Source organism: Chiloscyllium punctatum, chromosome 21, assembly GCF_047496795.1.
Source record: "Chiloscyllium punctatum isolate Juve2018m chromosome 21, sChiPun1.3, whole genome shotgun sequence".
NCBI classification, from domain to species: Eukaryota; Metazoa; Chordata; class Chondrichthyes; order Orectolobiformes; family Hemiscylliidae; genus Chiloscyllium; species Chiloscyllium punctatum.
In genome coordinates, this window is record NC_092759.1 from 1,891,418 (window position 1) to 1,919,327 (window position 27,910).

The following is a 27,910-nucleotide window of genomic DNA, read 5'->3' on the forward strand; positions in this document are numbered from 1 at the left end:
ATGGTGGACAGGCTTTGGGGAGTCAGGGAGGTGATTTACTCGCCGTAGGATTTGTAACCTCTGACCTGCTCTTGGAACCACAGTGTTTACAGGGCTGGTGCAGTCACTGGAAAAATAAAATGTCAAATTCATTATACGTGGTCTCTCGGGTTGTCCAAGCAGGACTTGTGATCACCGTTGGAGCGTCATGCTCTGTTGGACAAGTTGCCAACACACTGGCCCATTGTATTCACCTCCATCACTATCAGCTTTATCAGATTATTGGCTGCATTTTCAGAGCCATTCGAAGCTGATTGCAATGCAAGATAGAAATCCAATGCCTTTGAAGGCAGTGCAGCAGTGAGGTCTTGCATCACGCAGCACAGGCTTGGACTCTGCAGACTCTCCAGAGGGATATCCGGGGACGGTTAATCCGGGAATGTGGATCACATTCCCGTTCCCGGACCCACCTATCAAAGGATCAGGTTGGGAGTGGGTGTTCAGGTTGTCAGGAGAAATGGGATAGTCAGAGCAATTGAAATTTTGACTTTTATTGCTCAAGGGTAATTAGGAAGAGTTGCAGTGGCCATAAGTGAGACCACACCTGGAGTTTTGGTCTCCAACTTGAGGAGGGGCGTATTTATATTGGAGGCCGTTCAGAGGAGACTCACTCGACTGATTCCAGAGACGAGGGGTTTGTCTTATGGGGAGAGACTGGGGAGTTTAGGCTGATTCTCTCTGTCTAGTGAATAAGGATGAGGGGAGATCTGATTGAGGTCTACAAGTTGCTAAAAGGGCATTGACAAAGTAGACATAGGGAGGGTGATTCCTCATGTGGAACACTCTAGAACAAGAGGTGGGGGTATGAGGATAAGGGGGCAGCAGATTTAAAACAGAGATGGGAGGAGTTACTTCTTCCAAAACGTCAGGAATCTGTGGGATTCACTTGCCTAGAGTGCAGTGGAAGCTGGGAAAGGTAAGGAGGAGACAGGGTTTTAACAGGACACGGGTGGAAAAGGAGTTGAGACTGAGATAAGATCGTATTAAATGGTTGGACCAACCTCATTCACAATTCCTGGCCCATTTGATTTATTATTGCCTCATGTACCTGAGTACAGTTGAAAGTTTTGTTTTGCACGGGCAGACTGCAGCAAACAAAGAGTCACAGAGTCATTGTGGTGTACATCACAGAAACAGACCCTTTGGTCCAACTCGCCCATGCTGACCAAACTAGTCCCATTTGCTAGCACTTGGCCCATATTCCTCTAATACTGGGTTAGTGGTGCTGGAAGAGCACAGCAGTTCAGGCAGCATCCAACGAGCAGCGAAATCGACGTTTCGGGCAAAAGCCCTTCATCAGGAATTATTCCTGATGAAGGGCTTTTGCCCGAAACGTCGATTTCGCTGCTCGTTGGATGCTGCCTGAACTGCTGTGCTCTTCCAGCACCACTAATCCAGTATTTGGTTTTCAGCATCTGCAGTCATTGTTTTTACCATATTCCTCTAAACCCTTCCTATTCATATACCCATCCAGATGCCTTTTAAATATTGTAATTGTACCAGCCCCCACCACTTCCTCTGGCAGCTCATTCCATACACGTACCACCCTCTGCGTGAAAAGGTTGCCACCTTAGGTCCTTTTTATATCTATGATCAGAGGGTGACAGAACAGCAAAGAAGGTCCGCAAAGAGTGACATTAGATTTGGGGGGTCTATTCAGATGCCCAGCAGAACTATGCAGCAGAAAGAAGGGCTCACGTCTCTTTGTCATCAGAGGCACTTTATTGGTAAGCGATGTCGCGTAGCAGCTTATCCCGGGGGAGAATTCAGTTCTGACCATTGCCCTCCTCAGCCATCGTCTTCTCGATCCAGTCGAGGTAGTTGATGACGTTAGTGTAGATCCCATAAGCCCCGCACTGAATCCCCCAGGACACTATCCCGGCGACGTAGTAGGTGTCAGGCTTCAGTGGGTCCTCAAAGACGTAGGCCCCTCCACCGTCACCCGTGCAGGCATCGATGCCTGGGCTCCCGGCGCACAGCATGTTGTTGGTGAGCTGGGCACCACCGTGGCGGGCGGGGGAGGAGAGGTTCCCGCACCGCACCTCCTCCACCACCGGCACAGCGGCGAACATCAAGATGTCGCTCTGGGCGAAGCGTTCTGTCCTCCCGAACCCGGAGATGTAGCCCACCTTGCCCACCGCGGGTCGGGAGCCGGAACGCCGGGAGGGCAGGCAGACGGGCGAGAGGTGGCGCCCGGCCTCCACCCGGCTCCCAAGCCTGACCAGCGCCACGTCACCGTCGAAGCCGGCTCGGCGCCCACTGAAGCTCGGGTGCCGCACGATCTGCCGCGCCTCCAGCGGGCCCCGCCAGCCCTCCGGGGAGTTCAGGTCGGTTCCGCCGGCGTTGAGGCGCAGCACGCCCCCAGCGCTTTCCACGCACGTGGCGCTGGTCAGCACCCAGCGGTCAGACACCAGGGCCCCGCCGCACACAGTGCTCTCGAAGTACACGTGCCAGGGGAAGCTGCCCGCTTCGGCCGGGTGCCCTCCGAGGATGCGCTGGGCCAGAGATGGGGGCACCGCCGGTTTCCCGCACACTGCCAACGAGGAGAGGAGAGAATGTTATGGATATCGCGGTGGTATGGTGGAACCGTGGGGGGGGAGAGGGGTGGGGTTAGGGGGTAGTGGGGTCGTGACCCAGAATCACAATTCGGAGAGGGCTCGCTCCCCGGATATCCCAGATTGTTGTCTGACTGGGATCAAAGGGGGGGGGGGGGGGGGGGAGAGATTTTCCAAGAGTCGGGAGGGATGTCACATTGCAACTGGGCAGGCGGTGAGCTAGGCCGCATTTGGAGCACTGCATACGGTTTTGGTCGTTCTGCTGTGGGAAGAACCTTATTAACATGGAAAGGGGGTGGAGAAGGCACACAAGGATGTCACTGAGACTGGAAGGACATTCCTGTTGAAGAGCTTATGATCGAAATGTCGACTCTCCTGCTCCTCTGATGCTGCTTGACCGGCTGTGCTTTTCCAGCACCACTCTAATCTAGACTCTGATCTCCAGCATCTACAGTCCTCACTTTCTCCTGGAAGGACGTCAAGTTGTGGCTGTACAGGACATTGGTAAGGTCACAGTTGGAGTTTATTTTTCTTTATTCATTCACAGGAGGAAGACGTTGCTGGTCAGATCAGCATTTATTGCCCCAGAGGGCAGTTGAGAGTCAACCACATTGCTCTGGGTCTGGAGTCACATGTAGGCCAGACCAGGTAAGGATAGCAGTCACTTTCCCTAAATGACATCAGTGGGTTTTTCCGACATTTGGATTCATGATCACCATTAAGTTCCTAATTCCAGACATTTACCTGGGTCTCTGGATGAACAGTCCAGCAATAATAGAGCTAGTTCGTCATCCCCCACAGCTGTACTGTGTACAATTCTGGTCAGCATGCTACAGGAAGGATGTTAATATCATTGATTGGAATCCCTACAGTGTGGGAGCAGGTCAGTCGGCCCATCGCCGACCAGCAAACCACTCAGACCCACCCCATCCCTGTAACCCTGCATTTCCCATGACTAATCCACCCTAACCTACACATCCCTGGGCACTATGGGACAATTGAGCACGGCCAATCCCCCCGAACCTGCACACCCCTGGGCACTATGGGACAATTTAGCACGGCCAATCCACCCGAACCTGCACATCCCTGGGCACTATAGGACAATTTAGCACAGCCAATCCACCCGAACCTGCACATCCCTGGGCACTATAGGACAATTTAGCACGGCCAATCCACCCGAACCTGCACATCCCTGGGCACTATAGGACAATTTAGCACAGCCAATCCACCCGAACCTGCACATCCCTGGGCACTATGGGACAATTTAGCACAGCCAATCCACCCTAACCTGCACATCCCTGGGCACTATAGGACAATTTAGCACGGCCAATCCACCCTAACCTGCACATCCCTGGGCACTATAGGACAATTTAGCACAGCCAATCCACCCGAACCTGCACATCCCTGGGCACTATAGGACAATTTAGCACGGCCAATCCACCCGAACCTGCACATCCCTGGGCACTATGGGACACTTTAGCACGGCCAATCCACCCGAACCTGCACATCCCTGGGCACTATAGGACAATTTAGCACAGCCAATCCACCCTAACCTGCACATCCCTGGGCACTATGGGACACTTTAGCACGGCCAATCCACCCTAACCATCAGAACCCTGGACACTATGGGACAATTTAGCACAGCCAATCCACCCTAACCTGCACATCCCTGGACACTATGGGACAATTTAGCACAGCCAATCCACCCTAACCTGCACATCCCTGGGCACTATGGGACAATTTAGCACAGCCAATCCACCCTAACCTACACATCTTTGGACACTATTGGACAATTTAGCCCTGCCAATCCACCCTAACCTGCACATCCCTGGGCACTATAGGACAATTTAGCACGGCCAATCCACTCTAACCTGCACATCTTTGGACACTATTGGACAATTTAGCCCTGCCAAACCACCCTAACCTGCACATCCCTGGACACTATGGGACAATTAGCATGGCCAATCCACCCTAACCTGCACATCCCTGGACACTATGGTGAAAGTGAGGACTCTAGATGCTGGAGATCAGAGTTGAGAGTGTGGTGCTGGAAAAGCACAGCAGGTCAGGCAGCATCCGAGGAACAGGAGAATTGATATTTCAGGCAAAACCCAAAAATCTTTTTGGGCAAAATTCCTGCTGAAGGGTTTTTGCTCGAAACATTGATCACCCTGTTCTTTGGATGCTGCCTGACCTGCTGTGCTTTCCCAGTACCACACTCTTGACAATGTAGCATGGCCAATCCACCCTAACATGCACATCTTTGACTGTGGGAGTAAACTGGAGCAAACCCACACAGACACGGGGAGAATGTGCAAACTCCACACAGATAGTCGCCCGAGGCTGGAATCGAACCCAGGTCCCTGGCTCTGTGAGGTGTCAATGCCGACCACTAAGCCACCATACTCGCCCAAAACCTTGGTTCGGCCACAGGTGGAATATTGTGTACAGCTCTGGTCGAGACACTATTGGAAGGAGACGATCTCACCCAAGAGTATGCAGAGGAGATTTGCCAGGATGTTGCCTGGGATGGAAAGTCTCAGTCATAAGGTTAGGCTGGGTTTGTTTTCTCTGGAGAAGGGGAGATCTGACTGCATTATCCAAAACTATAAGCAACGTAGGCAGGACAGAGCGTGAGAATGTTTTACCTTTGTCTGAGACCAGAGGGCACAAGTTTAAGGTGAGGACTTAGAGGATTACCGTTTCAGTCAGAGGGTGATAGAAATAAGGAAGGCTCAGCCTAAGAATATGGTGGAGGCTCACGTAACATTTAAGAAGCAAAAAGTTAAATGTCAGCCAACTATGGATGAAGAGCAGGTAAATGGTACTGAGTGGCCCTTATGGGTTAGCACACACGCACAGTGGGCTGAAGGGCCTGTTTCTGTCCTGTATGACTCAACGAACAAAATCCTCCTTTTGTTCCTATCTCTGACTTTCGTACCTACACATTACAAAGGAAATGATAGTATCCAGGTTGCGATAGGTTCAGGGACCAGAGGGGAACAGGACCGAAGCTCACTGGCAGAAAATGGGGAATTTGGGCGCAGTCCCAGAGTAAGATCTCCACTGAGATGACTCTCTGAGCAGATTCGAAAAGGTGGATGGGGAAAAGCTGCAGGCCCTTGTCTGTTGGTTCAGAATGGGGGGTTTTCCTGTCAGGGCAGAGAGAGAGGAGAAGCGATCTTTCTCTCACTCGGTTACAGAATCATAGAGATGTACAATACAGGAACAGACTCTTTGCCCCAATCCAGCCATGCTGACCAACTATCCCAACCTAATCTAGTCCCATTTGCCAGCAAGTGGCCCATATCCCTCTAAACCCTTCCTATTTATATACCCATCCAGATGCCTTTTAAATGTTGCAATTGTACCAGCCTCGCCACTTCCTCTGGCAGCTCATTCCATACACATACCACCCATTGCGTGAAACAGTTGCCCCTTAGATCCCTTTTAACATCTTTTTCCCTTTCACCTTAAAACTGTGCCCTCTAGTTTTGGACTCCCCTTACCCTTGACAGTCCAGGGAAAACAGCCCCAGCCCATTCAGCCTCTCCCTGCAGCTCAAACCCTCTAACCCCAGCAACATCCTTGTAAATCTTTTCTGAACTCTTTCAAGTTTCACAACATCCTTCCTGTAGCAGGGAGATCAGAATTAAATGCAGTATTCCAAAAGTGGCCTAAGCAATGTCCTGTACAGCCACAATATGACCTCCCAACTCCTGTACTCAATGCACTGACCAATAAAGGCAAGCATACCAAAAGCCATCTTCCCCTCCCCACCCCCACTCCCACCCCCCGTCTACCTGTGACTCCATTTTCAAGGAACTATGAAAGTTATGTGTCTTTGGTGCTCAGAAGGCAGTGGAGAGGGGTGGGTTCATCGAATATTTTTAAGTCAGATTCTCATGAGAGATGGGAACCAGTGGGGTGACTGGGAACATGGGAGTCAACACATAATCAGATCGGCCATGATCTTACTGAAGGTTAGAGCTGGCTCAAGGGGCCGAATGGCCTATCCTATCTCACCAGGCGCTGGCAATGGCAGATCATCCGCCTCTTTTTACACATCGCTGGAATTTCGTTCCCTCCCCTACTGTGATAGTACCAACAGGCCAGTCATCCAGAGACGCCAGGCTAACAGTTATGGATGACTGAGTTCGAATCTCACCGAGGGCAATTGTCGTTATTTGATCTGATTAAATCTGGGATCTAACTCTCGCCTTGGGCACTGGCCATATCATGGACTGCTGTTGGAAAACTCCATCTGGTTCGTCAATGCACTGTTGGGATGGACATCTGTGGCCTTAGAGGTGACTCCAGGCCCTGCCGCTAATGGTGTTGACTCTGAAATGGCCTGGAAAAGCTGTGGAGTTCAGGAGGCAATTGGGGACGGGCAATGATAGATGGGTAGAGAGCAAAACCCACATTTGCACCCAGGTGCCCTTGGAGTGAAAGGCCACAGAGACCCCCAGAATTGGAAAGAAGGATGTGGGTGCAATATCTTATTTCTCCCTCCAATTCCCTTCCTCTCTCTCTCTATCCTTCTATTCTGTTATTGCTGCCAAGGTCCCCGTGGTATTACAAAATAATGATGGGCATCTTTTGGAAGGATGGCATTGCCCATGTTGAAGGGATGGTGGAATGTGCCATTCACTCACCTGGCTTGCACGTTGGGAGGGCGTCACCTGATTCGCTATTCATCCATTTCCCGTTCGCCTGGCAGGTATACTGCCCTGAGGAGGACAGAAGGGGAGGAAATAACAGAGAGAGGGACATTAAAAGGTGGGGCACCTCTTCAGCAGGTGACGAGCCAAGGTACACCGAGCCTGCGGACATGCCAAAGAGCCTGGACGTGGGCCCAAGCCTGTCTCCAGAGGCTGGGTAGGTGGGATGGTGGGGGGGAAATCCAGACCGACTCTCGCGACCCCTGCCCCCCAACCTCCATGCCATTGCAGGAAAGGTAGGGAGTGGTGGCAGCTCACCCAAAATGCATCACCCTCCCTGCTCTTACATTTCCCGCCACCTCTCTCCCCTCCCACACACACGCACACTTTAGGCAGCCAATGGCCAGAAAAGCCATGGCAACAAAGTGTTTGTTGGATCTTGCTGTACAGAACGCGGGTGGGCTTCTCTGATATCCATTTCCACATCTCTCTGGGTAGCTGGGGGAGTCCTGGCAGTGTGTGCGTCTGTGTGTGTCTATCTATGTGTGTGTCTGAGTGCGTGTGTGTGCATCTGTGTGAGTGTATTTCTGTATATGTCTGCCTGTGTGTGAGTTTGTGTGTGTGTGAGTATGTTCTGTGTGAAAGTGTGTGTGTTTGTGTGTGTGACTGTCTGTCTGTCTGTCTGTGTGAGTGTGTGTATGTCTGTGTGAGTGTGTGTGGGCGTCTCTGTCTAACAGTGTGTCTGTGAGTGTATGTCTGTGTGTGTGTGCATGTCTGTCTGTGTGAATGCGTGTGTGTGAGTGTGTATGTCTGTGTGTGTATGTCTGCGTGTGTGTGTCTGAGAGATTGTGTGTGTATGTCTGTCTGAGAGAGTGTGTGTGTATGTCTGTCTGTGTGAGTGTGTGCGTGTGTGCATGTCTGTGTGTGTGTGTGTGTGTGTGTGTGTGTGTGTGTGTGTCTGCCCTCTTTATCACCTCCCCGCGTCCACATGCCTTACCATCTCCTCCGCCCACCATTGTGTAATACACCTCCTTGCACTTGTATCTGATGACTGAATGGAGCAGGGTCTCGTCCCGCTTGGTGATGTACTCGTAGCTTCCACTTTCGAGATCAGGAGGGGGACCACAGTCCACGACTGGAACAGAAAACCGCCAAGCGTTCATTTCATTGATCCCTTGGCCTACTCATCCGTCCATACCAATGCCACTGTCTGTAAATCTTATCCTAAAACTGGCGAGAATTAATCACCAACTGCATTGTTAAATTACTGCTGAGGCTGTCTAAGGCTCTAGTCAGACCACATTTGGAATACCGTGAGCAGTTTTGGACCCCACATCTAAGGAAGGGTGTGCTGGCCTTGGACGGGGGTGTCCAGAGGGGGTTCACAAGAATGATCCCGGGGATGTCATATGGCAAATGGTTGAGGACTCTGGGGTTTAGAAGGATGGGGGTGAGGGGGATCTGATTGAACCAAGAGGTCTGGATAGAGTGGACAAGGAGAAGGGGTTTCCACTGGTCAGAAAGACTAGGAGCCGAGGGCACAGCCTCAGAGTGAAGGGGCAATGCTTTAGCACTGAGATAGATAAGTGACAGATTTAGGACAGATATCAGGGGTAGCTTCTTTACTCAGAGAGTAGTAGGGGCATGGAGCGACCAGCCTGCAACAGTAATAGACTCACCGACATTAAGGGCATTTAAATGGGCATTGGACACACATGCGGATAATAATGGAACGGTGCAGGTTAGATAAGCATCAGATTTCACAGGCCGGCGCAACATCGAGGATTGAAGGGCCTGTACTATCTGTAACGTTCTCCATTCTATGTTCTCAGAGATGGGGAGGAATTTCTTCATCCAGAGGCTGGGGACTCTGTGGAACTCATGACCGCAGAGGGTCGTGGAGGGCAAGTCATTGAGTGCCTTGAAGATAGAAATTGGTGGGTTCTTGATTAATAAAGGAGGCAAGGGTTAAAGAGAGAAGGCAGAAGAATGGGGTTGAGAAAAATACCAGCTGGGAGTGGATATGGACCAGGAGCAGGCAAGTGACGAGCTTTAGTTTGGGATTATGTTCGACATGGACTGGTTGGACCGAAGGGTCTGTTTCCGTGCTGAGGGACTCTATGATTGAATGGCGGAGAAGACTCGGTGGGAATGGAGGATGGGAAAGATTTCCGGCTGTCACAGGCTGCTCCGTTTTTGAGGTAGTTTAGGTGTGGGAGGTGATTTCCTCGAATTCCAGGAGAGCAGCAATTACTGTTTTATATGCTGTTGCATTGTTTTGGAACTTTGGGGAAAAATGAAAGTCCAAAAAACAGCACGTTTGAAAGGGAGAAGGACAGACAAAGGAAGCACATGGTCTGTGCAGGGGAGAGAGCTAGAGAGAGAGTGGGAGACCCACACTGCTAACTGACACAGCAGTGAACCTGCACAGTTACTGCCTTGGCTGTTTGGTTTCATTTACCTCTGGACATCGGAGTGCATCTGGGAAAATTAACAAACAGTGAAATTAACAACTAATCTTGGAGGACCCTGTTGGGAGAGGTCACAGCACAGAAAGAGATAAGTGAATAGTTTTAAGTGAGGCCTTGGGGTAAATCTACAATATGAGTAGAGTGGGTTCTTTATTGATGAGATGTTTTATTGGGATATGTCTCTGAAGTCATAAGTATTAAGTTAGCCAGGAGGAATAAGACAGTGATATTTTCTGGGTCTGTAGTTTGGAAGATGAAAAAAATGGCCTTTAGTCGAGTGATATGCTCTACTTTTTGGATGTGGAAATTTAGGGAGAGTTTGCGTGTTACTGAGGATTATATCGGCAACAAATGTCGTCAGTTGCAAATCCTATCAGATCGAATGGATCGGTTGGAGCAACAGTTAGAAGCAATGAGAAATTTACAAGAGCAAAGGGATGTGATGGATGGCAGTTTTCGGAAGAGAAAAAAGTCGCAGATACAGTCACAGAGACGGGTTAATGCCAGGAAATGTAGGAGGGGTAGGTAGTTGGTGCAGGAGTCTTCAGTGGCTAGCCCCATTACAAACATGCTGTTTTAGAAAATGTAGGGAGTAGTGGATTCTCAGGGGAATGTAGCACAAACAGTCAAGTTTTTGGTATCAAGACTGGCTCTAATGCATTGAGGGGTAAGTTGGGTTCCAAGAGGTCAAGTGTGTTAGGGGACTCTCTAGTCAGAGGTACGGACAAATGTTTCTGTGACCAGCAACAAAAAATCAGATTGGTGTGTTGCCTCCCTGGTGTCAGGATCAAGGATGTCTCAGAAAGGGTGCAGAATGTTCTCAAAAGGGAGAGGGACCAGCAGGAGGTCATTGTACACATTGGTACCAAGGACATAGGAAGGGAAAAGGATGAGATGCTGGAGAATACAAAGAGTTAGGCAGGAATGTAAAAAGGAGGTCCTCAAGGGTAGTACTATCCAGATTACTCCCAGTGCTATGAGCTAGTGAGGGTAGGAATAGGAGGATAGAGTGGATGCACGTCTGGCTGAGGAGCTGGTGTATGGGAGAATGATTCACATTTTTGGATCATTGGAATCTCTTCTGAGGTAGGAGGGACCTGTACAAGAAGGATGGATTGTACCTAAATTGGAAGGGACTAATATACTGGCAGGGAAATTTGCTAGAGCTTTTTGGCAGGATTCAAACTAGTAAGGTGTGGGGGGTGGGGAACCAAGGGGATAGTGACACTGGTACAGTTGAGAACAGAAGTGAGTCAAACAGACAGCGCGGGCAGGGACAAAGCAGAGAACAAGGTATGACTGATAAATTAAACTGCATTTTATTTCGATGCAAGGGGCCTAACAGGGAAGGCAGATGAAGTCAGGGCATGGTTAGGAAGATGGGACTGGGATATCATAGCAATTACAGAAACATGGCTCAGAGATGGAAAGGACTGGCAGTTTAATGTTCCAGGATACAGGATAGATAGAAAGGGAGGCAAGAGAGGAGGGGGAGTGGTGTTTTTAATAAGGGATAGTATTACAGCTGTGCAAAGGGAGGATATTCCCGGAAATACATCCAGGGAAGTTATTTGGGTGGAACTGAGAAATAAAAAAGGGATGATCACCTTATTGGGATTGTATTATCAACCCCTGAATAGTCATAGGGAATTTGAGAAACAAATTTGTAAGGAGATTTCAGTAATCTGTAAGAATAATAGGGTGGTTATGGTAGGGGATTTTAACTTTCCAAACATAGACTGGGACTGCCATAGTGTTAAGTGTTTAGATGGAGAGGAATTTGTTGAGTGCATACCAGAAAATTTTCTGATTCAGTATGTGGATGTACCTACTAGAGAAGGTGCAAAACTTGACCTACTCTTGGGAAATAAGGCAGCGCAGGTGACTGAGGTGTCAGTGGGGGAGCACTTTGGGGCCAGCGACCATAATTCTCTTCGTTTTAAAATAGTGATGGAAAAGGATAGACCAGATCTAAAAGTTGAAGTTCTAAATTGGAGGAAGGCCAATTTTGACGGTATTAGGCAAGAACTTTCAAAAGCTGATTGGGGGCGGATGTTCGCAGGTAAAGGGATGACTGAAAAATGGGAAGCCTTCAGAAATAAGATAACAAGAATCCAGAGAAAGTATATTCCTGTCAGGGTGAAAGGAAAGGCTGGTAGGTATAGGGAATGCTGGATGACAAGAGAAGTTGAAGGCTAGGTTCAGAAAAAGAAGGAAGCATATGTCACGTATAGGCAGGTGAGATTAGTTTCATCCTTAGAAGAGTATAAAGGCAGTAGGAGTATACTTAAGAGGGAAATCAGGAGGGCAAAAAGGGGACATGAGATAACTTCGGCAAATAGAGTTAACGAGAATTCAAAGCGATTTTACAAATGCATTAAATGCATTAAAGTGTGGACTTGTTGGGTAACCAGGGAAAGAATAGTGCCCTGCAAAGATCAGCAAGGTGACTTTTGTGTGGAGCCGCAGGAGATGGGGGAGATACTAAACTAATATTTCGCATCTGTATTTACTGTGGAGACGGACATGGAAGATATAGAATGTGGGAAATAGATGGTGACGTCTTGAAAAATGTCCATATTACAGAGGAGGAAGTGCTGGATGTCTTAAAATGCAGAAAGGCGGATAAATCCCCAAAACCTGATCAGGTGTATCCTAGAACTCTGTGGGCATCTAGGGAAGTAATTGCTGGGCCCCTGGCTGAGATATTTGTATCATCGATAGTGACAGGTGAGGTGCCAGAAGACTGGAGGTTGGCTAACGTGGTACCACCATTTAAAACGATGGTGATAAGGACAAGCCAGGGAACCATAGACCAGTGAGCCTGACCCCGGTGGTGGGCAAGTTGTTGGAGGGAATCCTGAGGGACAGGATGTACATGTATTTGGAAAGGCAAGGACTGATTAGGAATAGTCAACATGGCTTTGTGCGTGGGAAATTATGTCTCACAAACTTGATTTGGTTTTTTGAAGAAGTAACAAAGAGGATTGATGAGTGCAGAGTGGTGGACGTGATCTTTATGGACTTCAGTAAGACGTTCGACAAGGTTCCCCATGGGAGACTGATTAGCAAGGTTAGATCTCATGGAATACAGGGAGAACTAGCCATTTGGATACAGAACTGGATCAAAGGTAGAAAACAGAGGATGGTGGTGGAGGGTTGTTTTTCAGACTGGAGGCCTGTGACCAGTGGAGTGCCACAAAGATCGGTGCTGGGTCCACTACCTTTTGTCATTTGCATAAATGATTTAGATGTGAACATAGGAAGAATAGTTAGTAAGTTTGCAGAAGATACAAACATTGGAGGTGTAATGGACAGCAAAGAAGATTACCTCAGATTACAATGGGATCCTGATCAGATGGGCCAATGGACTGATGATTGGCAGATGGAGTTTAATTCAGATAAATACAAGGTGCTGCATTTTGGGAAAGCAAATCTTAGCAGATTTATATACTTAATGGTAAGGTCCTCGGGAGTGTTGCTGAACAAAGAGACCTTGGAGTGCAGGTTCATAGCTCCTTGAAAATGGAGTCCCCAGGTAGATAGAATAGTGAAGAAGGTGTTTGGTATGTTTTCCTTTATTGGTCAGAGTATTAAGTACAGTAGTTGGGAGTTCATGTTGCAGCTGTACAGGACATTGGTTAGGCCACTGTTGGAATATTGCATGCAGTTCTGGTCTCCTTCCTGTCGGGAGGATGTTGTGAAACTTGAACAGGTTTAGAAAAGATTTACAAGGATATTGCCAGGGTTGGAGGATTTGAGCTGCAGGGAAAGATTGAATAGGCTGGGGCTGTTTTCCCTGGAGCGTTGAAGGCTGAGGGGTGACCTTATAGAGGTTTATAAAATCATGAAGGGCATGGATAGGATAAATAGACAAGGTCTTTTCCCTGGGGTGGATGCATAGATTTAGGGTTGGGATGTGGGTAGATATAAAAGAGACCGAAGGGACAACTTTTGCATGCAGAGGGTGTGACATGTATGGAATGAGCTGCCAGAGGAAATGGTGGAGGCTGGTACAATTGTAACATTTAAAAGGCATCTGAATGGGTATATGAATAGGAAGGGTTTGGAGGGATATGGGCCAGGTGCTGGCAGGTGGGACTAGATTGGGTTGGGATATCTGGCCGGCATGGACGGGTTGGACCGAAGGGTCTGTTTCCATGCTGTACGTCTCTATGACTCTATGACTCTCTATGGCTGAATGGCCTCTTCAAGACACTCCCTATGGCACACTATGCTTCAGTGTGTCTCAGTTAAGATGGGTACCATCACACCTTCACAACTCTGACTCCTAAAGAGTATACCGTATTGATTTTGTGAGACGTCACTTAATGTCCACATTACCTTTGCATGTCTTCTTGTCGCTCTGGAGACTGTATCCATGGTGACAGTAACACCGATATCCTCCAATGTAATTGTGGCAAAAATGGTCACATACCGACTCCACTTTTGAACGAAAGCCACATTCATCAATATCTGGTTGAAAGGGGGAAAAGTTGGCATGTTTTTCCATTAACAATCCATTTCAGAATATGGTTACCAGGATAGAGGCTATTTGACCTGTTTTTATTTTCCTTTATTAGTTCACAGGATGAGGGTGTCGCTGGCCAGGCAGCATTTATTGCCCATCCCCTCATTGCCCCAGTGGGCAGTTGAGAGTCAACCACATTGCTGTGGGTCTGGAATCACATGTAGGCCAGACCAGGTAAGGATGGCAGATTCCTTTCTTGAAGGACATTAGTCAACCAGGTGGGTTTTTCCGACAATCGGCAATGGATTCATAACCATCATTAGCTTCTTAATTCCAGATATCCTCACCATCTACCATGGTAGGATTTGAACTTGGGTCCCCAGAGTGTTACCTGGGTCTCTGGATTAACAATAATAACACCACAAGACCATTGACTCCCCTGTGCTGACTCTCTGCAGGAACTATTGACATAATGCCATTCTCCCTGCAACACTGCACATTTCTTCATTTCACATACTAATCTGATTCCATCCTCAAAGATTCAATTCTACCTCCCACTCATTACAGATCTCAACCATTCGTCAAGGTGAAGAAACAATTCTCGCTGTCTCATCATCGTCTGGTTTGCCAATCACCTCAAATCTGTGCCACCTCATTCTCAGTCCTTCCCCAGTTATGGTGGATTGAGAACGAGCCCACTTAAGGCTGCCACCCACTTATACCAGCAGAGGGAGTCTAGGTGGACCAGAAAAAAAACTATCTTTTCACAGCCCAGGCAGTTCAGATTCTGAGTGGGGAGCACTCAGAATCTTCCCAAGAGAATCCTATGAATCCTTACAGTGTGGAAGCAGCCATTGGGCCCCTCAAGTCCACACCAATCCTCCAAAGAGCATCCCATCCAGACCCTGTCACCTTCATTGCTAACCCACCTAACTTGCACATCCCTGGGTACTATGGGACAATTTAGCACGGCCAATCCACCCTAACCTGCACATCCCTAGACACTATGGGACAATTTGGCGTGGCCAATCTGCCAATCCACCCCCCTGCAAAACCCTGGACACTATGGGAAATTTAGCATGACCAAACCGCCCTAACTTGCACATCCCTGGACACTATGGGACAATTTGGCACGGCAAATCCACCCTAACCTGAACATCTCTGGGCACTATGGGACAATTTGGCATGGCCAATCCACCCCCTCTCCGCAAAACCCTGGACACTATGGGACATTTAGCATGACCAATACACCCTAAATTGCACATCCTTGGACACTATCGGACATTTGGCATGGCCAATCCACCCTAACTTGCAAAGCCCTGGACACTATGATACATTTAGCATGACCAATCCACCCTAACCTACATATCTCTGGACTCTATGGGACATTTAGCATGACCAATCCACCCTAACCTGCATATCTTTGGATCCTGGGAGGAAACTGGAGCACCTGGAGAAAACTCATGCAGAGACCGTGCGATCTCCACGCAGGTCATTGCCCAAGGGTAGAATCGAAGCCAGTCACCAGTGACATGAAGTAGCAATATTAATCACAGTGTCCAACTCTGACCCTGTCAGGATAAGGGAACAACTACATAAGTAGTGGTGGTGGGGGCAGGGGAGAGGGGTTTGTGGTAGGGGAGGGGTGAGGTTGATGGGGCAAATAATTGGGCAGGCCGACCCTGGGGTGATGCACTTGAGCTCTTGTGAGGGGACGAGGCAATTTTCCTGCTCCTCAAATGCTGCCTGACTTGCTGTGCTTTTCTAGCAACATTCTCCCCGTGTCTGCGAGGGTTTCCTCCAGGTGGTCCGGTTTCCTCTCACAGTCCAAAGATGCGCAGGTTAGGGTGAATTGGCCAAGCTATATTTCCCATTGTGTTCAGGGTTGTGTCGGTTAGGTGCGTTACTCATGGGACTTGTGGGGTAATAGGATAGTTGAAGGGGTCGGGGTGGAATATTCTTCAGAGGGTCAGTGTGGACTTGTTGGGCCAACTGGCCTGCTTCCACATTGTAGGTCTGCTATGGCTCTTCGAAAGCGGGCTCGCCTCTGGGGTTGGACGGGTGAATTTCCCAGTCCTTAAAGACACCCGCCTCTCATGCTTCGACCCAACAAATTGGAAATTGCATCCAGTATATTAAAACCATGCTGCCTTAATATCACCTTACCAACAGTTTCATAAAACAGGGTAAATCCCCGCCTGCTCTTCTGATTGGTCGACCTGCAACGCACGCGCAACTTGACAATGTGGTTACCGGAGGCTGTCAATTTTGAGCTTGGAAGGTGCAGTTGGATTAAGGTTCTGTTGCCGCAAAGTCTGCCCAGCCGTTGTCTCCCAGCGAAAGCCTGGTATAAACCATGGAGAGGATGGGTAAAACACTTGCTTAAAGTCAGCTGGAGGCTTCTCATTCACTCCCAGCTACCAATCTCTTTGCGAAGTCTCAAAATCGATTAGTACTGTTTGGAATCTTAGGTTGAGAAAAAGTGGATTTTAACGTCTTATCCTGTGAAGGTCTGGCTTTTCAAAACAAAAAGGATAATAAAGGTCAGAAAGTTTTCTTGAACAGTGAACATGACCAAGAAAGCCCGCGACGGTAAGTTAAGTGACAAGCAATTTCCTCCCCCTGCCATTCCCAGGCAGTGTTCCCTCTTATTTTTTCTCTCTCTGCGTGGTCTGGTGTGTGGTAGTGACTTCCAGAATGGGAGGTCAGGCCATGGTTTGTCATGCACAAAACCTTGGAGTGGCTCCTCACATGTGTAGCTATAGCCAGGGAGCGACTTGGTCAAATATCAGCCGACTTGGGTTTTCTAACTCAGACAGAGAGAGAGGGAGAGAGAAAGGAAAACAAGTTCCTTGAGTGAGAGGCGCTATAGCAACGCATGTACTGTGAATAACAGTCTCCACAACAGTCGTATGTTGCAGTTAGTACAGGTAGACGATCCGTTATCTGAAGTTCCGAAATCCAAAAGTTTTTTTTTGGTGAAGTTTTTTTTTCTCATTAACAAAGTTGTTTGGCGTGCATACAGTTAACCCAAGTCGACACCCACTCGATGCATATCACTCAGATGCAACGTAGGGGTTGGGTGTGGCCCAGCACTAGCAGGCCTGGATTCTCTCTCAAGGCGTGTTTCACTTAGTAAGTCTGCTCCTCTGGTAAGATTTTTTTTAAAAATTCGCCATCAAACTGTCACTTAATGGAAATTGGAAAAATTCCAAATTCCGATAAATAGCCGGGCCCGACAAATTCAGATAAAAGATCGTCTATCTGTATATGCGAACGCAGTCTAGAGTGTGCAAGAACACTTCTCCAATAGTTGTATTCATCTTAAATCTTTCTGGCACAGACTCAATGAGTTGCAATGTTATTGAAACCCTCTGATACATTGGGAAGGGAGAGGTAGACCTAAGGGATAACTTTTTCACACAGAGGGTGATGTGTATGGAATGAGCTGCCAGTGGAAGTGGTGGAAACTGGTACAATTACAACGTTTAAAAGGCATCTGGATGGGTATATGAATAGGAAAGGTTTGTGGGGATATGGGCCAAGTGCTTGCAAATGGGGCTAGATTAATTTGGGATAACTGGTTGGCATGGACGAGTTGGACCAAAGGGTCTGTTTCCGTGCTGTTAACTCTAGGACTCAATGACTGACCATGAAGTTATGACTTGTTTTGAAGTGAATTCCAGAAGTTGAAAGGAATGGAGGTGCCAGAGAGGAAGCTATCGTACAAGGCTCTGAATAAAAGGACCCCATGTTCAGGAGTAATAATGAGCTAAGTTAGCAGTCTGTTTAATAGTCCTAGGGAGGTGATCTCATTGAAACCCACAATATTCCGAAGGGGTTGGACACGGCAGATGTTGAGATGGCATTGCGGTTGTCTCTACTGATTGGGGAATCGAAATCACGGAGGGGTGGGCAGCATAATCTCAGGACAAAGGGTCAATCATTTCGGACTGAGAAAGGGAGAAGGTGGCGAGCTTTCGGAATTCTCTCTCCCAGAGTGTTGTAGATACTTGATCGCTGAGTCTATGTAAAGCTGGGACTTTTTGGGAGAAATTGAGGGATGTGAGAATGGGCAGAGAAGTAGAATCCAAACTCAGGATTGGCCGCGGTCAATTTGAATGACATAGCAGGCCGAAGTGACTGAATCGCCTAATCCATCTCTTATTTCTTGTGCTGTTGTCTGATTCTCTGTTTCTGGTGGGTAATCCAGAGCTGAGCGGGCATGGAAGCTGAAGGCAGAGGACTCTCAACGGGCCGAATGGCCTTTGTCCTGCTCCTATTTCTCACGCTTTCCCAAGAAATGGCTGCCTCCAATGGTGAAGTGATGGAGACCAAGGAAGGTTGAGACATGTGGTCAGCATTATGGCGGTTTTTAATGAGCTGGACGGCGTCCCTGGGTGGGCCAGCAGTTCTTGTCCAGAAGCCTGTTCAATGTCGCTCATATCAGGCCTGGAGTCACGTGGAGGCCAGGGAAGGGCATCAAACGTTAGCCCTAGTGGGTTGAGGAACAGAAAACAGGAAAGGAAGCAGGCCATTCAGCCCTGATCCTCACCATTCAACAGGATCATGGTTGACCATCCAACTCAGCCCCCGTTCCCACTTTCTCTCCATACCCTTTGATCCCTTGAACTCACAGCGCCAGAGACCCAGGTTCAATTCCCGCCTCAGGTGACTCTCTGTGTGGAGTTTGCACATTCTCCCCGCGCCTGCGTGGGTTTCCTCCGGGTGCTCCGGTTTCCTCCCACAATCCAAAAAATGTGCAGGTTAGGTGAATTGGCCATGCTAAATTGCCCGTAGTGTTAGGTGAAGGGGTAAATGTAAGGGAGTGGGTCTGGGTGGGTTGCGCTTCGGCGGGTCAGTGCGGACTTGTTGGGCCGAAGGGCCTGTTTCCACACTGTAAGTAATCTAATCTAAACTATATCCACCTCCTTCTTGAAAACATTCAATGTTTTGGCCTCAACTGCTTTCCGTGGCAGAGAATTCCACACTCTCTGGGAGTGTGACATTTGTCCTCATCTCCTACTCTTTGGAAAGCAAAACCTTTTACAACCCTGGCCGATGAAAGCCACCATCATTGAGAACCCCCACAGTGTGGAAATAGGCCCTTCAGCCCAGCAAGTCCACACCGAACCTCTGAAGAGTATCCCACCCAGACCCAGTCCCCGTTACTCTACACTTACCCCTGATTAATGCACCTAACCTGTACATCCCTGAACACTATGGGCAATTTAGCATGGCCAATCCACCCTAGCCTGCACATCTTTGGACTGTGGACCAGAACACCTGGAGGAAACACACGCAGATACGGGGTTGAATGTGCAAACTCCACACAGATGGTCGCCCAAGGGTAGAATCGAACCCGGGTGCCTGGCACTGTGATGCAGCGATGTCAACCACTGAGCCACCATGCCACTTCATCATTGAGAATCCGCCATTGACCAGACAATGAACAGGACCAATGGCTATTGGGTTCAGCTATTGACTCGATGCAAGTTCTGCTACCGCTGAGCCAACAAGTCTGGCCTCAAGACCACTCTCAGGAAGTGACGGCCATGTGACATCATAACATCATCTGGGTCAACATCCCTGATGCTCGATTTCAATCCCAGATTTTATTATCTGGGCTTTTACAACATCAGGGCTGACTGTGTCTTGCTTTAATTCCCCATTTCCTTTTTATTGAATTCAAGTTCCACAATGTACTGTGGTGGGGTTGCAAACCCTTGGCCCTCCAAGACATTGGCATGGATTTCCGAGCTCAGTGATGCGCCCACTACGCCAGCACCTGCCCATAAGCTACACAGTGGAACATCATTTCTATATAACAGGACAAATAGTTGAGGTACCTCCAAATAGTGCCGCTTACATGACGCAGATGCTGACAAATCAAAGTGGCGGAAGTGAAATCCCACAGCAAATCCCGGTGGGACCTCAATGTCCCACGCCCGAGCATCGTCATGTTGGTAATTTGTCAAATAAATCTCACCATAAACGCCAGAGTGGTTAGCTTCGGCCAACGTCCCGTCACCTAAACCCCACAGTACGAGCAGAGCCCTGCGTGGAACAAGGAGATAAAGGGACAGAATTAAAGGGATCCATTCTGAATTGAATTGAATTTATTGTCACGTGTACCGAGGCACAGTGAAAAGCATTGTTTTGCAAGCAATACAGGCAGATCACAAAGTTAAGTAGCATAGATAAGTAAATAATAGGTAAACAGCAGCAAAAACAAAGACACAGGTACAGGCGAATGTTAAGAGTTTGTGAGTCCATTCAGTATTCTACCAATAGTAGGGTAGGAACTGTTATGAAACTGGCTGTTGTGTGTGTTCAGGCTTCTGTACCTTCACCCCGATGGTAGAGATTGTCGAAAAATATTGCCAGGGTGGGATGGATCTTTGAGAATGCTGGCGGCCTTTCCTTGACAGCGGGCCTGGGAGATGGATTCTGTGGATGGGAGGTTGGCCTTTGTGATTGCACAGGCCGAGTTTACCACTCTCTGTAACTGTCTCCGATCTTGAATGGTACAGTTGCCATACCAGGTAGTGATACATACGTCTGTTGTGGTTGACTCAGAAATTCTCTCCAGGGTTCAGGGTTCTCTCTTGTTGGAGCCAACAATGAGCAGGCACTCGCTGAGATCACGCTCCGCATATTTGACCAAAACTTCCGATGTTAAGACATCTCAATGACCAGCGACGGGACTCCCCCGCATGTACCACCTTAAATGCCAACCTTGTTGAGAAATCCCCACCCTCCAACGTCAGGGTTTTGTAGGTGAGTTTCTACACTGCGTCTTGTAGTTGGTACACACTGCTGCTCCTGAGCTCGCCGGAGAAGGTTCACTCGAATGAGACCTGGATGTGGAGGGATTGTCTGTGAGCAAAGACTGAACAGGTTGGGACTCTACTTATTGGCGTTTAGAAAAATGAGAGGTGATCTCATTCGGACAGGCAGGACTCATAAGGAGCTTGACAGGATCAATGCTGAGAGAGTGTTTCCCCTAACCAGAGGGCACGGTCTCAGAATAAAGGGGGGCCAATTTAAGACTGAGATGAGGAAGGAGATCTTCCCTTAGAGGGTTTCTGAGTCTTTGGAACTCCTTGCCACAGAGACCTGTGGGGGCAGAGTCCTGTTCTAAGGTTGAGATAGACTCTTGGTCAGTCCGGGAATCGTGGATATGAGGAATATCGGATCAGCCATTATCCTATTGAATGGTGGAGCAGACCCAAATGGCCGACACCTGTTCCGATTTCCTATGGTCTTAGGGATTTGCGGTGGAGGGAGTGGATGTGGTGCCAATCAAGATGGGTACTGCTTTGTCCTTGATTTGTGTCAAGCTTCTTGAGTGTTGTTGGAGCTGCCCCCATCTGGGGCAAGTGGGGAGTGGTCCCTCACACTCTTGACTCGTGCCTTGTTAATGGTGGACCGACCTTGGGCAGTCAGGAAGGTGAATTACCTAGAACATAGAACATAGAACAGTACAGCACAGTACAGGCTCTTCATTCCTCGATGTTGTGCTGAACTTTTATCTTGTTCTGAGATCAAACTAACCTCCATACCCTTCATTATACTAACTTCCATGTGCCTATCCAAGAGTCGCTGAAAGTCTCTAATAAAACTGCCTCTACTACTACTACCACTGGCTGTGCATTCCACACACCCACCACTCTCTGTGTAAAGAACCTACTTCTGATATCTCCCCAAAACCTTCCTCAAATCATCGTAAAAATTATGCCCCCTCATGATAGCCAATTCCACCTGATTATCCACTCTACATATGTGTTTCATCATGTTGTACACCTTTATCAGGATTCCTAGCCTCTGTAGTCCTTTTTTTGTGAGAGGTCACCTGACCAAGGAGCAGCGCTCCAAAAGTTTGTGATTTCAACTGAAACTGTTGGACTATAACATTGTGACTTCTGACCTTGTCCACCCCAGTCCAACACTGGCACCTCTGCAAGATGGCCATTTATAATGACTTGGCTGGACGATATTACAATTAGATTCCCTACAGTGTAGAAACAGGCCCTTTGGCCCAAGTCCACACCAACCCTCCAAAGAGTAACCCACCCAGACCCATTCCCCTACAATTACCCCTGATTAATGCACCTAACGCTATGGTGAATTTACTATGGCCAATTCACCTGACTTGCATATCTTTGGACTGTGGGAGGACACTGGATCACCTGGAGGAAACCCATGCAGACACAGGGAGAACTTACAAACTCCCCACACTGAGGCTGGAATCGAACCTGGGTCCCCTAGTGCTGTGAGGCAGCAGTGCTAACCACTGAGCCACCGTACAGCCCCTCATTGCTGGCCATCACGTCCTGAGGGTGGTCTTGAACGAAGACTGGTTGGCTTAGAGGTAGGAGAACTTCCTTTGAGTCAACCACTGAACCAATAGCCATTGGTTCTGTTCACTGCCTGGTCAATGGCGGACTCTCAAGGATGGAGCTTCTCAATGACGGTGACTCCATTGACCATCGCGGGGGTGAGAGCCTCGTCTCTCGTTGACTGGTGGTAGTGACTGCTTGACAACGGCGTTGTAAGCATGTTCCTCACTGCTCACCAACCCAAGGCTGAAAGGTCTCCAGGCCTTCCAGACACTCCCACTTTGACAAATGATACAAACTATTGACAGTGAGGAGTGGAGGTCACTGCTGATCCTTGACCCCATTTTCACGAGACACCCATAAATGAAACTTTGAGATGGTGTGAAGTTAAAGTCCGTGGATCTTTAAAGAGGCATAAATAGCTGCAGGAAATAATTGAGAAAGCCTACAGAAGGCTGGTCTTTATACCTAAAGGACTCAAACACAAGGATATGGAGTCACAGGGAGTTAGGATAGTGAAGAAGGCATTTGGTATGCTTTCCTTTATTGACCAGAGTATTGAATGTAGGAGTTGGGACTGTTGTGGCTGTTCAGGACATCGGTTAGGCCACTTTTGGAATATTGCACGCAATTCTGGTCTCCTTGCTATCGGAAGGATGTTGTGAAACTTGAAAGGGTTCAGAAGAGATTTACAAGAATGTTACCAGGGTTGGAGGATTTGAGCTATAGGGTGAGGCTGAATAGGCTGAGGCTGTTTTTCCTGAAGCGTCAGAGGCTGAGGGGTGACCTTATTGAGGTTTATAAAATCATGAGGGGCATGGATGGGGTAAATAAACAAGGTCTTTTCTCTGGGGTGGGGGAGTCCAGAGCTAGAGGACATAGGTTCAGGGTGAAAGGGGAAAGATATAAAAGGGACCTAAGGGGCAACTTTTTTCAGCAGAGGGTGGTGCATGTATGGAATGAGCTGCCAGAGAAAGTGATGGAGGCTGGTACAATTACAGCATTTAAAAGCACCTGAATAGGTATATGAATAGGAAGGGCTCAGAGGGATATGGGCCAAGTGCTGGCAAATCGAACTAGGTTATGTTGGGCTAACTGGTTGGCATGGACGAGTTGGACCAAAGGTCCATGTTGTGTATTTCTATGACTGCATGATTCTATTGAAGTTATGCTGCAGTTATGGCCTGGTTGAACCCCACTTGGGAGTATGGTGAACCAATCTGGGAACTACATCTGAGGAAGGATACATTGGCCTGAGAGAGAATACAGCAAAGGTCTACAGGACGGATTTCTAGATTTCAAGGGTTAAGTTATGTGGAGAGATGATACAAATTTCAGCCTACTTTCCCCAGAATTTAGACGTTTAAGAAATAATGCGATAGATGCCTGCAAGAAATGAACAAGAAAAGACAGGGTAGCTAAAAATAAATTACTTCTACTACTTTAGGATTCGGGATCTCAGGGGAAATCGTTTGAGAATTCGGGTCAGGAGAGATGTTAGGAAGCACTTTGACACAGGTAGGTAGGATAGTGAAGAAGGCATTTCTTATGCTTTCCTTTATTGGTCAGAGTATTGAGTCCAAGTGTTTGGAGGTCATCTGTGGCTATACAGGACATTGGTTAGGCCACTGTTGGAATACTGTGTGCAAATCTGGTCTCCTTCCTATTGGAAAGATGTGGTGAAACTTGAAAGGATTCAGGAAAGTTATGTGCAGTGGCACGGTGGTTTAGCACTGCTGCCTTACAGTGCTAGAGACCTAGGTTCAATCCCTGCCTCAGGTGACTGACTGTGTGGTATTTGCATATCCTCCCGTGTCTGTGTGGGTTTCCTCCCACAGTCTAAAGATGCGCAGGTCAGGTGAATTGGCCATGCTAAATTGTCCATAGTGTTAGATAAGGGGTATTGGTGGTCGGTGTGGACTTGTTGGGCCGAAGGGCCTGTTTCCACACTCTAAAGTAATCTAATCTAAAAGATTGCCAAGGTTGGAGGATTTGAGCTACAGGGAGAGGCTGAGCAGGCTGGGACTGTTTTTCCTGGAGTGTCTGAGGCTGAGGGGTGACCTCATAGAGGTTTACAAAATTATGAGGGGCATGAATAGGACAAATAGGCAAAGTCTTTTCCCTGGGGTTGGGGAATTCAGAACTAGAGGGCATAGGTTTAGGGTGAGATGGGAAAGATATAAAAGAGACCTACAGGGCAACTTTTTCACACAGAGGGTGTTACATGTATGGAATGAGCTGCCAGAGGAAGTGGTGGAGGCTGGTACAATTACAACATTTAAGAGGCATCTGGATGGGTATATGAATAAGAAGGGTTTGGAGGGATATGGGCCGGGTGCTGGCAGGTGGGACTAGTTTGGGTTGGGATATCTGGTCAGCATGGACAAATTGGACCGAGGGGTCTGTTTCCATGCTGTACATCTCTATGACTATATGACACAGATAGGGTGGAAGGCATTTGGAAATCTCTCCCAAAAACAGCAGTGGATGCTGATTCAGTTGTTCATTTTAAATCTGAGATCATTTTTTTTTTGTCAAGTGGCAGTATAAGGGGATATGGGCCAAAGGCAGGTATGTATGGAGTTCAGCAACAAATCAGCCATGATCTCACTGAATGGTGGAACAGACTTGAGGGGCTGAATAGCCTAATCCTGCTCCTAAGATACAGCGGTATTTAGCTCACTACCCAGAGCACTTAAGAGTAGAGATTGTCAGTAGTCTGAGAGAGATAGGTAGAAAGCATACACATAGACTATGTGTTCTGTAATCATAGAGTCAAGAGTCATCGAGATGTACAGCATGGAAACAGACCCTTCGATCCAACTTGTCCATGCCAACCAGATATCCCAACCCAATCTTATCCTACCTGCCAGCACACAGCCCATATCCCGCCAAACCCTTCCTATTCGTATACCCACCCAGACACCTTTTCAATGTTGTCATTGTACCAGCCTCCACCACTTCCTCTGGCAGCCCATTCCATACACGCACCACCATGTGCATGAAAATGTTGTCCCCTTAGGTCCCTTTTATACATTTCCCTTTTCACCCAAGAACAGAATTGGTTTCTAGCTGACAATCTGGACTTGGAATAGGTTCAAGGAGACTGTTCAGCTCTTCCTCCACCTTCTTGGGGGCAACTGGGGACGGGCAACACATCAAGTTCCAGCCAGTGACGTCCATGTCCCAAGAGTGAGGGAAAAGTCACAACAGGGTATAAGCTGGGGCGCAATTTTCCGGGTCGACGGATTCGATCCCATTCCAAAGGAAGGCGGTGACCACGTCCATTGACGCAGCCGGTAAAGCCCAGGGACCAGTCACTCCGGCATCAACACTGAGCAGCCTTACTCACCACAGCACCACACTGCCAGCTGCACGGCACATGAGAAAGCGTGAGAGTTCAGCCTGGCTTGGCAGAGATTCCAGGGTTAAAAACAATGACTGCAGATGCTGGAAACCAGATTCTGGATTAGTGGTGCTGGAAGAGCACAGCAGTTCAGGCAGCATCCAAGGAGCTTCAAAATCGACGTTTCGGGCAAAAGCCCTTGGCAGAGATTCCAGTCAGCTGCAAAAACACCGACCAGACCGCAGCTCCGAGAGCAAAAACCCCCATCCTCCCCCGAGGTCAATGTCCAAACAACATCAGCCAGAATTCTTCCGGGATTGCACACATATTTATTCTGATGGGTCCGTCAGTCTTTAGGTCAACACAGAAGTCAACACAGTCAGGTCGATAGCACAGCTTTGGTTACATCGAGAGTGAAATGGACTGACCTCCCACCCCACCACCTTTCAGTCTGCGGAATGTCCCATTGGATAAGGTGCTGGAAACGGTTTGAGAGGCACACTAACAAGGTGTTAGACAGATACCTGGGAGTAATATATATATAAAAAAGCAGAGTTATTGGGAAAGAGGGATTGTGTACGTGCTCCCATGGGAGAGTGTGTATATATCTGTGTGTGTGTGTGTGTGAGAGAGAGAGAGAGAGAGAGAGAAAGGGTGCGTGTGTGTATATGTACCTGTGTGTGTGAGAATCTGTGTGCGTGTGTGGGAATGTGTATCTCTGTGTGTATGTGTGTATATCTGTGTATGTGTTTGTGTGTGAATGTGTATCTGTGTGTGTGTATGTGTGTGAATGTGTATCTGTGTGTGTATATCTGTGTATGTGTTTGTGTGTGAATGTGTATCTCTGTGTGTATGTGTGTGTGTGTTTATCTGTGTGTACGTGTGTATATATGTGCTGTCTGTGTGAGTGTGTGTGTGAATGTATGTTTGTGAATTTGTGTGTGAGTGTGTGTGTGAAAAAGGGACCAATAAAGATTAATTCAACAGTGCCCCCTGGAGAAGGTCAGGAGTGAGCTGCCTTCTTGAACCGCTGTAGTCTGGTGTGGTGTGGGGACACCCACACAGTGCCATGAGGGAGGGAGTTCCAGGATTTTGACACAGAAACACTGAAAGTGAAGTGATGTATTTCCAAATCAGAATGGCGTGTAAGTTTGCAAGTGAGACTGAATGTGAGTCTGTGAGATTTATGTCTGTGTGTGTATGTGTGTGGATGTGTGAATGTGTGCGGGTGTATGTATGTCTCTATGTCTATGTGTCTATGTTTATGTGTGAATGTGAGTGAGTGAGAGTGTGTGTGTACACATGTCTATGTGCTTAAGAAGGAATGGAGGCAGAAGACAGGAAATCATAGGACCATTAGTTTAACCACAGACACTGGTAAAAATTTAGAGCCCATTTATAAGGATGAGATTACAAAGTACTTGAAGTGCATGGTTTAATAGGGCAGAGTCAGCACAGCTTCATCAAGGGCAGAACATGTCTGTCAAATCTATTAGACTTCTTTGAGGTGGTAACGAGCAAAAGGAGAGCCAATGGATGTGATGTATTTGGATTTCCAGAAGGTCTTTGACAAGGTGCCACACAGTAGGCTGCTAAATAAGACAAAAGCCCATAGTGTTTTGGGCAACGTCCTGGCATGGGGATAGAGGATTGGCTGACTGGCAGAAGACAGAGAGTAAGTATGAAGAGGTCTTTTTCAGGATGGCAGCAGTGACTAGTGGGGTTCCACAAGGGTCCGCGTTGGGACCACAACTACTCAAGATTAAATAGTTTAATCTTGAACTACGCGAGGGAGGGCAAGTTTATATTAAAGATTGGGATAAAGGAACAGGGGGGCATTGTGACGAAGTCTGCAGATGACACTAAGAAAGGTCAGCCTGCTAATGGGAAGGATATTATTAAGCTGGCGAGGGGGTTCAGAAGAGATTCACCGGGATGTTGCCAGGCATGGAAGGTTTGAGTTATAAGGAAGGGATCACTTGAGCTTAGGGAGTGGAGAGGCAACCTAGTGGAAGTTTGTAA

The 27,910-nt window shown here is 48.0% G+C and overlaps 1 protein-coding gene across 1 annotated transcript in view; it reads right to left on the reverse strand.

Moving 5' to 3' along the window:
* Positions 1-1,444: 1,444 nt before the first annotated feature.
* Positions 1,445-27,910, reverse strand: part of LOC140492423 (ovochymase-2-like) — an 81,293-nt gene continuing 54,827 nt past the window's right edge. The window contains exons 10-16 of the mRNA XM_072591316.1: positions 25,895-26,103; positions 20,050-20,257; positions 16,367-16,544; positions 14,074-14,205; positions 8,256-8,393; positions 7,253-7,327; positions 1,445-2,572 (exon numbers count right to left, since the gene is read on the reverse strand). Of these exons, the coding sequence (XP_072447417.1) occupies positions 1,806-2,572; positions 7,253-7,327; positions 8,256-8,393; positions 14,074-14,205; positions 16,367-16,544; positions 20,050-20,257; positions 25,895-26,103 (1,707 nt within the window). The 3' untranslated portion in view covers positions 1,445-1,805. The remainder of the gene's footprint in view (positions 2,573-7,252; positions 7,328-8,255; positions 8,394-14,073; positions 14,206-16,366; positions 16,545-20,049; positions 20,258-25,894; positions 26,104-27,910) is intronic.